The following is a 13814-nucleotide window of genomic DNA, read 5'->3' on the forward strand; positions in this document are numbered from 1 at the left end:
TAATTTCTTACTCTATGATTGTCCTCCCAGTGATGGACACGCTTCCCGTTCTCGCAACAAAATTTAAATGACTCCTCTCCACCAGTCCGCATCCACGGTTCAATTGCATGTGGATCATGCAAGCCACCGTTCGTGGGTTGGCGGGAGGCCGCCGCCGACTCGGCTGTCACATTTTTTTTAGTTAGATTGGGCGCAATATTGTTGCAGAACTGCATTTTTCACCGGAGGGCATGCCGGCTAGAGTCCCAGGGCGGAGTACCCCCTATGCCCCGCAGTCCGAACAATCGATTCCGACTCATCGGACGTCTCACGTCACTAACTTGACGATTACCAGCACTATTGGCAAACCAAACTTGACATTAGCGATCACTCATGGCATCTTTACCATACACTTCTCACAATTTTTCGCGAGCTTCGACCGCTTTTTTTTCCATTTCAGAAGTAAAAAAGCAAAATTTGCCGAAAATGCTCACTTTGGTCCCCCATGTTTAATTGGCTATAGCTTCCACAAATGTTAACGAATAATTACCATTTTTTCGTCGATAGTACCTAAGACAATAAGCTTTAAAACGATACTAAAAAGTGTGACCCTGGTGCTCGATTAGTCGTAAATAAATTAGATTAAAAACGATTACTAAAAAAACGACATGACTTTCTTGCCGACCCAATATTTGTGAGGTAACTGTGTATGATTTTTGTGGTGTTGAGATCGAATCTATGGATGTTTTTCATTTTGTAGATTAGGCCCTGTGTGCACACTGTATCGAAAGCTTTTTCGAAATCGAGAGCGCAGGCTATAGTGGCGCATCTACGAAGTATATTCTCAAATATAAAAATGTTGGCTGATATCAATGCATGGTTGATAGACAATCCTTCCCGGAATCCATATTGTTCTGTCTGTAGAAAGTTTTTTGATTTTATTTGTCTATTGATTTGTTTTAGAATAACTTTTTCAAATAGCATGCTGATTGCGGAGATAATAGCAATGGGTCTATAGCTGCGTAGGAGATTAGGGTTGGTATTTGGTTTTAATATTCGGATGATTTTGCAATGTTTCCAATGTTGGGGAAAGTATGAGCAATTAAGGCAATGGTTGAAGATAATACTGAGGTGTTTGAGTAATGATTTGTTGAAACATTTTAGGGGAAAGTTGCTGGTGTTATCATGACCAAGGCCTTTTTTGTTATTTTTATATTTGAGGATGTTGAAAGTTCTTCCGCATTGGTGAAACCATGTTCATCAGAGCCTTCCCATTCACCATCTGCAGTGTTTTGGTTGTTGAAGGTTGTTATTATGGGGTCCGGATATAAATTGTTTTATTGTAGATTCTATTTGAGATTGATGTTGACTGTGTGATAAACTGTGTTAAGACATGTCTTGGGTTTGTTTATTAATTTGTTCAAATGACCAAGCGAGAGCAATAATTTTGGCAAAACTGGTAGTGAGTCTGGGAAAGCTGTTTTTGTCTATTTAAATGTCTATGTTGGTTTTCTCATGATCATTAAATATGAGCACTAACCATACAACATATAGACTGGTCATTTCATACAACCAAAATGGACACAAAATTTCTTAAGCGAAGGCCCCCGGGGCTCTCAGCAGCAGGCCCCGGCACTTCGTGTGGATTCGGGTTTTTGCTCTCTCATTCTTATTCTCACTTTTATGCTCGCGCAAGGAGTCCTTGCACGAGTTCGATCGTTCAGTCGCAAAAAGACGCATTTTTATGAAGGTTGCCCTGCGCTTGGTTTGGTCTTTGTATGTATCCGTGATCATGCATTAGTATACACGGGAGCATGTGTGCGTTTATTTCATTTCGACGCATCAAGAATATTTTGTCTTTTGCTTTTTTTCAAACTTGGTACCCTAAGAATATGGGCGTATTTACCATTGGGTTATGATAAAAATATGAATATAGGTAATATGCTATAACATATTTTTTAATATTTCAGCATACATTTTATTTTTGTTTACAAATTTAAATCAGTGGTAGCAGTAAAATGTTTTACATATTGTTTTACATTCGTATTAATAGAAATCAGTCCACTGAGATGAAAACGGGGCATATCGCAGTCGTGTCACTTAAAACATCGACTGCTCTTAAGTGGTTCAGAAAACTTCAAACTTAAGCTTTTGTTGTTGTTTTGCGAGCGGATGGTGCCTGCATACCCTACCGACGATTGCTTTTTAGGGGAGAGGACGGTATCAAAAACAGCTGTTTGGCTTTTGTTTTGTTTACACTTTTTTAAATGTCATGTTTAGCGATCATTGGATGATTTATTTTTTAATGACTCGCAGTGTAATTTTAATTGTCTTTAAGCAATTCGTAATAATCCAAAATATTGGTACATTTCAAATTATAAAATTATTATCATTAAAATATTATTTAAACCAAAAATGCGAATTTGTATATTTGTTCCATTTACCTTTACAAAAAAAACTTCTAAAGTACTTTTTTGTATGGTTAGTGATGTAACATACCCTAATGATGAATTTCTAACATATAAAATACTTCTTTTCAAATGGTCACCATAGTTTTCAGTCAATTGACATAATATATTATATATATATAATATATACAGTGGCGAGCACATGTGGATACATGTTTGTCACTTCTGACTTCAAACTGCTGTAAAAATAGTAAAATTTTATTAATCGCTTTATTTCTTTTTTTCCAACATTCTTTATTAATATCTTCAATATAGAAAAAGAACTTTTGCTTAAATTATATGTTGCTTATATTTTTTTATTATTTATGTTTATGTATCCATTATTGCACGTCTTGGCATTTTTATGCTTTTCATTAAAAATTTATGTTTTTCATTAAAATTTAAATATTTGGTCCTTTTAGCTTTTATAACCAATTTAATGCGTTTGTGCATACTCTCGACTAAGTTCTGCAACATTTCCTTTGGAAAACTTTTCCTTTCCGCTTGTATCCTGGCCCAAAGTTCATCAAAATCCTTGTGGTGCACTATCATACTTTGCCAGCCGAAATTTTATAAATTTTCAATGAGATTAAGATCCGGGCTCTGAGCTGGCCACTGCATGAGCCAAAACTTTGGTTTCTTAGCCAATTCTTCACAAATGTTATTTCTTCAGTGGTGTATGCACATTTTTCAATAAAAGAAGATTGACCTCCAAAATATATATAACAAGAAAAAACCCTATAGTCGAGTTTAACGACTTTTAGATACCCGTTACTCAACTAACCAACTAAATAATCCTCCCCCAGAACAATCCAGAACAATCATGTGTCTAACTGCATTGCCACATCCAGAAACTTAAAGCGTGCAGCACCCACGCATCATTTGCTATAACATAAAACACATTTCTCTTAAAATTGGCGTTTAAAAATTAATCTTATTTCTAATCTTTATAATAAGCTTTTGATGCTTATTTGAATGAGTAGAAATCTATCCCAAGCTAATTTGATTATGAAGAACTCTTTTGGAGCTTTTGTAAGTAAAATGGAAATAAAAGCAAGGGTATAGGTATTTAAAAAAATGGTAAACAAGAAAGGAAGCAAACTTCGGCAAGTCGAAGTTCATATACCCTTGCAGCTATTGCAAAAATTAAATATTCTTGAAGACATTAAAATTATGATTTACTTGCGTGTATGTTTAAAAGCATTGAAGCTATGACGATTTACAGCTCTAAAATAATAATAAAAATAATGCTGAACTGTCAAATAATTAAATAAACAAAAAAAATGTCTAAAAAAATTACAAAATAAAAAAGATAAATTAAAAAAATTTTTTTTTATTATGTTTATAGTTCCTATGGGAGCTTTATGTTATAGTCGTCCGATTTTGATGAAATTTAAACCGTAATTCTGAAAAAAAATTTTAAAACAGAAAAGTTATAATTTTTTAAAATTTATTTTTTTGATTGTTCCTATGGGAGCTATATGCTATAGTCGTCCGATCCGGCTCGTTCCGACTTATATACTACCTGCAATAGAAAGACAACTTTTGGGAAAGTTACATGCAGATAGCTTTAATGCTGAGGGACTGGCTTGCGTAGAAACGGACGGACAGACGGACGGACAGATGGACATGGCTAGATCGACTCGCCTAGAGATGCTGATCAAGAATATATATACTTTATAGGGTCGGAAACGTCTCCTTCACTGCGTTGCAAACTTCTGACTGAAATTATAATACCCTTTGCAAGGATATAAAAAGGCGAGAACAATACAATTTTTTTAAAGGTACTAACTGCAAAACATACCAAATTGTTAGGCAAAATTATGGAACAAAATAGAGTTAGTTCACAATTAAATGGGAGGGTCTTGGACAATGATTACGTAATCATTTTATAAAGAGTTTTTTGTAAGGCATTTATTCAATAATTTGTTTCGCGGCGATTATTCCACCAACATTTTCCGAATGCAACGCTAGGCTGCTAAAAACGCTCCCTTACACGGTACCTTCGCTGTTGTGGGGTGTAGTATAAAAGATGCCATAGCTGAAATACACAGATTAATACAGGAGGACTGGGACAAGGAGTACGCCGAGGGGGAGGGGGTCAAAAATGATCGAAAACGTGATTAGGTAATATACGGACAGCCCCATTTTAAAGCAAGAATTTTGTAGAGCTCGTTACAACTGATGAGCAGCTGATCGTAGAGCTTGTAAAAAGCTGCGATAAATCTTATCGAAGTATCGAAGAAAATCAACGCTTTTTCAAATTTGAAAAAGTTTAATGCTAGCTGCATGAAATTTTGACAAGCTGACTTTCAGTTGCAGGTAGTATATAAGTCATAATGAGCCGGATCGGATAAATTTAATAAAATTAGGCCGTTTATAGCAAATAGCTCCAATGAAAACAATCGGAAAATTAAAAATTTTATAATTTTTGAAATAGTTACAAGGGTATATAAACTTCAGCTTGCCGAAGAGTGATTCCTTTCTTGCTTTAATCTGAAATATAGTTATTTATATCTTTGCTATTTAATTTAATTTAAAAAAATGCGAACAAAACACTTGTTTTTAAAAAATATACTAAAACGGCAGTAGTTGCTGTCGCCATAGTAAATATATGTAACTGCGATCTTTTGGCCCCCACTGGAGTTACTTTCTCAAAGCCTTGTCTATACTTCGATGGATCTTATCACTTTTCTTCTGTGCATCCCGCTCCCGGGCTCTTCTCCACATAGCGATCTTTTGCTGGGTGCGTTCCGTATGAACAGCTAACTCCTTTTCAGTCCGTGCTCTGTACTGCTTTATTTGAGACTCGTTATGAAGAAAAAAGGGTCGACAGCTTCTCCGCATCCAGCTTTTGCATTTCTTCTTCTTGCTTTTTTTTAGACGCTGCTGGACTGGTGGGGCTTCCAGTGGCTCAGTTTTTAAAGCCTTGGCCTTAGCAGATCTAATATTTCCCCGCTTCATACCGCACAGAAGAATGAAAAGGAGAAATATTGCAGCAAATGCCAAAAAGACACCCACCATTCTGCCCAGGTTGAACTCATTGGACGGTGTGGAGGTATCTTCTTCTTCCACTTCCTTGCCCAATTCCCGCCTTAGCCGATGACAATCTTCGGCGGTCATGGCCTCAACGTCCACCTTATAAGCAGCAGGAGCGTTGTCAAGCCACCACATAGGCAATTTACCCATGTTGTTGAAGAGATTCCGACATTTCGCATAGACTTTGACCATCCATTCCTGGCACTCTGGTCTGTTAATATCGATCTTGCAAATGGGATTCATAGTACACTGAGGACACTGATGCCCTTTTTAAATAGAAATCACAAGCTTTGTTTAATATATAATGGCGTGAGTGGATCTAAATATCCCACTATGCTTTTTTGTATTTTTTTATTTTCTACCGCGTCAAACCTAATATTGTGTATATTGACTAATCAATTTTTGTTAGTCAGCATTTCTTGTATGCTTTCATAGAATAAGGTTTACTTTTAATAGTTTTTTTATTTTGATATGGCTAAAATTTCCTAAAATTATTATTTTAGTGTCGTTTGGGTTCTAAGTACCCAAAACCATATCAAAATCGTTCCGTCTGGTTTTTGGCCGTTTTTATAATGTTAATTATAATTCATTTTGCATTTCTCGAGCTAAAATTTATAATATTTAAATTTTTAATTTTAGGTTAGTAGGTCTTTAATTCAAGTGTAATTCTCAAGGCCACCAGTCATTTCGCTTGTCGCCTTCTAAATATTATAGCTCACTCTGGTGGTAGATCGAAGGATAGTCAGTTCCACCTAGCGCTATTTTGGGTACTTGGTCGCTCCACCTAGAGGTAGATTTATTGACTACGTCTAATTGGAGCCACATAAATAACAGTTTACTACTAGGTGGAGCCACCTGGCCTTTGATTTATCGCCAGGGGGAGCTTTCGTAAATAGATGGCGTTATTGGAAAATAATCCGTAAATCATTGATTATTTTTAAATTATAAAAAAAGGTGAAGGCTATATTTGCCCGATAAGAAGCTATTATTTGATAATCCCTCATTTAGAAAGAAATTAAAAATCTGTTCATTAAATAAAGAACAACGTTACATATTAGAAGTACCCAAATAGAAACAAATATATACAAGTTTTTATACCCTTGCAGAGGGTATTATAATTTCTTTCCGACCCTATAAAGTATATATATTCTTGATCAGCATCACTAGGAGAGTCGATTTAGACATGTCCGTCTTTCCGTCCGTCCGTCTGTACGTACGTCTGTCCGTCCTTTGCTATCTGCATAAAACTTTCCCAAAAGTTGTCTTTCTATTGCAGGTATCTAATAATTAAGCTGCAAATCATCATAGCTTCAATGTTTTTAAACATATACGCAAGTGAATTATAATTTTAATGTTTTCAAGAATAGCTGCAAGGGTGTATGCTTTCTTTGCTTTCTTTCTTGTTTATAATAATATTTCACATTTTTGTATTCGTTGGCCAAGTTATGGTACTAAGAGTGCATGCTCAACTGAATTACGAACTTTTTTTCGTTCTGTCAAATTTGTTGGCTCTTCAAGACCCCTCAAGTGCCGACGAAAATTCCCTGCTTCTACAGGAACATGTGTCTTTGAAAAAACCACGGACTAGATAGAAAGGCTTTAGCAGATGAACAGGATTTTCAAGACGATTCTGGAGATTAAATTTATTTATGAGTGTAGACTTATCCTCTTCAGATTTTGAGCCATTTTACGTTTGTTGCGTACAAGTCGTTATGGACAAATCTATAGTGGAGGTTTCTAGTCAATACAAGGCAGTACCAGAAAGCAGCTGAAAACATTTAATTCGTTTTTTAAAAGAATTAAATAACTATATTATATAGCTGCCCAGAATATACTGAACATTTTTCGGAATGTCAACATACTCATCATAATTTTAAAAAATACTAATCAATCACCAATTAATAGTGTTCTTTTGAAAATTACCTTTTATTTATAAATGTGAAATTACTCTTAAAAACATTGCTATGCGAAATTCAGAAATATTCAGAAATAATGTCTACTAGAGTTTTGACCTTATTTTATAAAGGGCGATCAGTAAAAGGATACCACAGATTCCCATTTCTCGACTTATTTGGATTGTGCTGCAAGAAGACGTCGCTCGTTTGTAAACTTCAACCCCAATTTCTGTAGACGCGGAGACAAGAAGCCCCACACCCAAAGCCGTAAAGAACCCTCCCTGTTGCGGTACACCATCCACATAGACTTGCTTGGCTTTTTCCGCCTTATACCTCGTCAGCAAATCGTTGGCTCGCTGCCGTTCCTGATCAGTAAGATCAATCAGATCTTTGTATTTCTCATAGAATTCAGCCAATTCCGGAATTTTTCGGCTCTGAGCACTTTTATCGGCCGAGGGATTGGCATACAATTCAAGCATCTCGCGGGCTTTGGCCGTGAATTCAGCGTTATTTTCGGCGTGTCCTGTCCCCGAAATGCATCCAAGAACAACGAGAAAGCAGCTGAAAATATTTAAATCGTAAATTTCTCTGCCTGCTTATATTTTTCTTTGTTAAGCTTACCCAACATGAACTATGAAACTCATTTTTTTCTTAAATGCTTTACGATGTGCGGTTGAATTGCAACTTATAAATGTTTTACTTTCGCCTTTGTATTTATAGCATGTTCAGGCAGTTGTTTTGCTTATTCAAATGTCAAAGGTAATTCTGGGAAAATTGGGTACTGATAATGTAAACAGTTTTTAACGCATTTATTATAAAACAGTCTTTATGAACTTTGTGAATAACACAAACGAATTTAAATTTTTGTACAATGCTTGTCCTGTTGTGCCTTAAGATTTCACAAGAAGCGAAGAGTTAATCAAAAATTACCATGGACGGCAGTACATGTAGTGACGATGCGCGCCAAGAGAGTATGCATAGGAACCTACTATATATGCTTGACGCAGAACTGAAAATCTGCTGTGTGCGATCGTAACGATTGGTGTGCATTCCAAATTTTTTTTGAAAATGAATTGCTTTAGTAGAACGAGCGCTGAAAGTGAAATACTTAACTTTTTTTCTAATTTAAGCTTTTGGGCCCGTTTTCGTAAAAAGCTTTACTTCTTGCACTCTAGTAAAATTTTTTTAAGTTCAAAAAAAGAAAATGTTTACTAAATATTTTAAATATAATAATTATAAAAAAAAATGTTTAAAACATTAATGTATCTAAACCAAATTCAATGAACATGAACAACAACAAATTTTAAAAAGTGTATTTATTAAGTCGAATGCTTATTAATTTTTCGTTAAAAAATTTTGTAGGCTAAAAGAGCGATCGTCTCGAACTTGTACCTTGATTAGAGATGTTTTTGTTTGATATAATATATAATAATTAAGCAATAGTTTATATATCAGCAAGGGGACTTTATAAAAAAGCAATGCACTGCTTTAGCGGGTGAGTGTTTTTTTAACTTGTAAAATTAAAATCTTAAATCGACTTGCTTTGTATAAAAATTTTACATTTTTTGGAGATAATAGATCATGAGACTAAAGCCATTAAAAATCCCTAATAAATGCGGTTTTAAAGTCTTTGTTGACATTAAATTTGTAATATAAATGCATTTAAAACACTTCCTTGTATTTTCAACTATTAGTTTCTGATTTCCCGAGAAATACCATTGAGTTCTGTATAATCAAGTCCAGAGATAACATTTGCTCCTAAAAAAACACAATCAGAGTAATCTTTTCCAGTGCCAGAAAACTGATTTAATTTATAACATCTACGCTTTCCTCAAGATTCGCTATCACATCGAAACACGATCGAAGGTTGCTCAAACGTAATATTCCCGGTCTACATCACAATTTCCATGTGCTCTCCCTTTTTTAATTATTTTTCCGACTGCTCATATGCCTCACACCCACACATCTAAAACGTTAAAAAATTCGATCAACTGGGGTAAGCTTAAAGAAGAAAATAATATGCAAGGCCTTAAATTAACGATTTAAATATTTTTAACTTCTTTGTGGTAGTTCTTGGATGCATTTTGGGAACAGGTCAAGCCCGAAGAAACCATTTTTATTTTATTATTGTTTTTACCTGTTTTCATATTTTATTTGGCCTTGTTTTAAAGGTTTTGATTAAGTGTCGTCCCAACCAATTTTGCTTATATTATGTTTCGTTGATTTCTTCCGTAAATAAAATGGGTTCTCAAACAAATGTGGCCTCTTCCGTTTTATCGTTTTTAAACGAATCTAGAAATTCATTGAATTTTGTTCTTAAACTTACAAGTAGAAAATAGTCATTATGCTACATAAAAATTGGTTCCCAATAGAAGGTACGCTCCATTGATGTTAGTATGCTCTTCGGTTAGTTTATATAAAAATCTGGTAAATCGGCATAAAATTGTTATTTTGTATGACAGTACAGCGAGCAACATTGCAGGGGAAAATAACTGTTACATTTCACCTCACTTGCAACATGTTGTTAGATGCAACATGTTTGTCATCTATTTTCACTCAAACCTCACCCTACAACGTGTTTTTAGAGGCAACATGATTTCCATCTATTTCCACTCAAACCTCACCCTGCAACGTGTTCTTAGATGCAACACGTATGCCATCTATTTTCACTCAAACCTGAAGGGCAACAGCGCATTTGAAAATACATAAGCCGAGTGCTGCGAGTTTTCGTATTCAACTGCAATTGGACGTAACAGTCGTTCTGTGCCTGTGCTTGGTCTGCCGTCAGGTTTAAAATTGTATCATGGTTGGAAATATTGTTTGAATAGGCTCTTAGAGACTGCTGATGACGTGTCAAAAAAAGCAGAAATGTTAATTAGCCGCCTTTATTTGCTTTTCTTTGCTTACAGAATCCCTTCCTACCAGGCTCCTATTTAGTTATTCACTTTGTACTTTTCTCCACAGGCCAATTATAGCTTGGAGTATATAGAATTTATATATATTCTTTTAGGCAATATCTGTTCTGTTAATGAATATCAGCTAAAAAAATATTTTAGTAAAAGCTTCAACAATTTTATTATTTTACATCAGTGATTACATAACTAATTCAGTAAGTTAATGTTTTCTTGCTCTGTTAATCCTTTTGGGACCAACTTTTATTCCTGTTGCCTGATTTATATTTCTATTTTTTATGGCATTAATTAAAGAAAACATTGGTTGTATATAAACATTTTTTTTAAACCTTAAAATGTTGCTAATTTAATTTTTAAATATTTTTTTTTATAAATATATATAATATATTGTTTAAATACCTTTGACAAATTTTAAATACGAGCGGAAAATAGAATTTCTAACTTTTAACTTTTTGTTAAATTTATTTTAATTGATTTATTTATTTGTTTTCTTGGAAAATATTATTATGTTATAAATTAAATCGTAATTCCGAAATATTTAACCATTACTATAAATTGCTAATACAGAGAGTTATTTTTGAATCAGTGAGTTCGATTATATCATACATATACCTCCCATTAGAACAATTATAAAAATAAAAAAATTAAATGTACAACAAATTATATCTTGTTTGCTGTTTTTCAAAATTATGTAAGATATAATAACAGTTAAATATTTCAGAACTACAGTTTTGATTTTATTAAAGTCGAACGACTACTTCATATAGTATAGCTCTTAAAGGAAAAAACGGTATTTCAGTTTTAGTTAAATTCAGACAAGAACTGCCACGAACGATTGGGAACGAACGAATAAGTCATAGGAAAATCATCTTAACTTCACTGTTTTTAAACATATAACCATCCAATTCGGAATATACAATTTCTTCTGCACTTTAAAGCCAGTTCCTAAATATGTAGGCAAGTTATTGACTTCAAACTATCAACACGTAGATCACTGATATCCATACTTTATTTTCAGTTCCTTTTAGAATCGCTTATTCCTTTATTTCTTGCAGTGTTTAGCAAATTGATGACTAAGCCATGCTTGGGTAGGAAAGCAAAATAGTTTATTTAAAAAGTTGAGGTTTAGTTAAAGAATTTTATAGGTAAGCATAAAATTTAAGTGTTGGTAAAAATCTGTTTTCAAATGCAACTTTTATGTTAAAAATGGGTCATGAAGTGTACTGTAAAAAAAGAAAATCAGAAGGTTTAACATTAAACGAATCCTGCTAAGGAAAAAAATTTGTCTGTGTATCATTTTACCAAAGGGGGCGAAGGGTGAAGGCAGAATGCAACCGAAATCTATGTTTTATGACTTTTTAAATACTAATCGAAACAGGCCCATTTTTTATGTAAGGACCTCCTAAATCGTTGGAGATATCAGTTTCCTGTTGCTTAATAAAAAAAAAGGCAGTTTGCATTAGGTTTGAAGAAATCCCCGGCAATATACATATATTTATTTCTTATGCGGAAAAGCTACTGTCTAATGCCAAGATCTTCAAGACTACTTCCTGCCATGGGAAACACACAGTTACTTATTTTAAATGTTAGAGGCAAAATCATACTAGACAGTGTAGGTTCCAGACTCATATTATAAGTAAGACAGCGAATTTAGGCAGGATAATGACCTAAAGGCCTTTAAGTCTCCTAGGAAAATTGAATTTGTATTTTAGAGTAGCCGGTTAAGCAAATGCTCCAAAATTCGAATTAGAATTTTAAAGTAGTACTTAAAAAATAATTCGTTATCCTTAAGTCCGAATAAAAGAAACAATTGTGGAAACATTACCTAAAATAGAGTTGTGCGCCTGGAATCACCAATTTTTTTCCAAGCTGAAAAATTAGTTGCCTCGTTAGTGCTCTATAGGCTCTCAAACTGATTAATATACCACTATATAAAACAAATCACTTATACAGTTTAAGCAATTGAAAAAATACTGTGTTTTTAAGAATTAAGTATAAAGTTTCTATTATTCTTTCCTTTATTATTTTTTTCTGTTGATATACATTTTAATAAAATGTTTTTGTTCTTTAATATAAAAGATATTTTGGATTTATAATATTTTGGGTACATAAACTTTGTAAGAGCGCGGCTTACATTTTAACACATGAAGTTTATTTGTTTTTTTTTGAACCAACCAAATCTCTTATCTTGAATGCTAAACTAATGTCAAATAAAGTTTTCGTTTCAAATCTGCATCCCTGGAGCCATCACTTTCCTTTCTAGGGTCACGTTCGACTCGGATCCTTTCCCATCTTTTTTTGCGTGGCCTTCAATGTGGGAAAATTATCATTTCTGCCTTCGCCCACACCTTAAGTTACATACATTCTCCTCAGCTTCAGTTGGCGCCATTTCTCTGGCGGGTCTGGATGGAAATAAGAAACAACTTAGACAAGCAGAGAGAAAAATTGGGTTATGCCTTCGTTCGAGAAAAGTGAAATTAGCATAAAGTTCTTTCTTTCTCCTTCACTTTTGTGTACTTTTTTATTTGCTGCTGCCGCTTCTGGGTTAGCTTTTTGCATCGTTGTTTGCTGTCTTTTTGCATTTTGTTTGTAATATCATGGGTGTCGTACTCCCCATGGTTGTTTGTGTTTTTGGCCAATCAACTGGATGGCGACCGCTTAGGGCAAAGTTTTTGGGTCGCACTGTCTAATTTTGCATTAGAATATGTTAATATTTAGGGGAAAAGTAGCAGTAAAAGGGCTCTGAAGACTTATTGAAAAGGTAATTTGAAGGTAAATTAGAAAAGCTTTAATGAATTAACTTGTAACTGGCTTAACCTTTAAGTTTTGTTACTAATTACATCAATTTACAACGTACCAGCCGGACCTTCTGATAATATATAAGTCTTTAATTTAGTTATTAATAATAATTCCATTTCACCCTGCTACGAAGCACAAAAGTTTCAAGCCGACAATACCAAAAGGTATACATATATATATACATATGCTATAAAGTTGTTAACGCAAAATATATTATTATGTACCGTTACTCAGTTAACAAATTTCAATCTAAAAATTCCCCCACAAAACAATCGGAGTTAAGGTGGCGCCATCTGTCGAACTGCATATCCTCAGCCACTAGAACCTAAGAGCGTGCAGCACCCCCACCCTCGCTAATAGTTCTTTTGATCTGTGTCTCTACATCAGCGATTTCCGGCAGAGCAGCGGCAGAGAGGCGGCAGTGGACTAAATAATCCTATAACTTCGAAACTAGGTCTAACATGTCTTAATTTTTGACAGACGGACAGGCAGATGTCCGTCTAGATCGACTCGGTCGTTGATCCTGATCAAGAAGATATATACCTTATAGTGTCGGAAACGTTTCCTTCTATCTGTTACACACTGATCAACAATTACAATATACCCTTTTACTCTACTATTGATGGGTATAATTACATGTAATTTATTAATACCGTGTGGAGCGCAATATGTTTCATGAAGCATGTGAAATAAATTTAACGTCCTGATAAGGCTTTTCCCTTCAAGAGGAAAGGGGATGATAA

The 13814-nt window shown here is 34.3% G+C and overlaps 2 protein-coding genes across 2 annotated transcripts; both read right to left on the minus strand.

The window, feature by feature from the left end:
• Nucleotides 1-4966: 4966 nt before the first annotated feature.
• Nucleotides 4967-5808, minus strand: LOC108134563. The gene has a single exon (XM_017254916.2). It carries the CDS (start codon nt 5706-5708, stop codon nt 5073-5075), a length of 636 nt encoding a protein of 211 aa, XP_017110405.1. The 5' UTR covers nt 5709-5808; the 3' UTR covers nt 4967-5072.
• A 1564-nt stretch (nt 5809-7372) lies between these two features.
• On the minus strand, nt 7373-8096 carry LOC108134560 (protein Turandot E-like). The gene is made up of 2 exons (XM_017254913.2): nt 7982-8096; nt 7373-7921 (listed from the first exon to the last, which is right to left on the minus strand). The coding sequence occupies exons 1-2, from the start codon at nt 8002-8004 to the stop codon at nt 7465-7467; spliced, it is 480 nt and encodes a 159-aa protein (XP_017110402.1). The 5' UTR covers nt 8005-8096; the 3' UTR covers nt 7373-7464.
• Between the last annotated feature and the right edge of the window lie 5718 nt (nt 8097-13814).

This window comes from Drosophila elegans, unplaced genomic scaffold (assembly GCF_018152505.1).
Source record: "Drosophila elegans isolate 14027-0461.03 unplaced genomic scaffold, ASM1815250v1 contig_814, whole genome shotgun sequence".
In the NCBI taxonomy this organism is placed as follows: Eukaryota; Metazoa; Arthropoda; class Insecta; order Diptera; family Drosophilidae; genus Drosophila; species Drosophila elegans.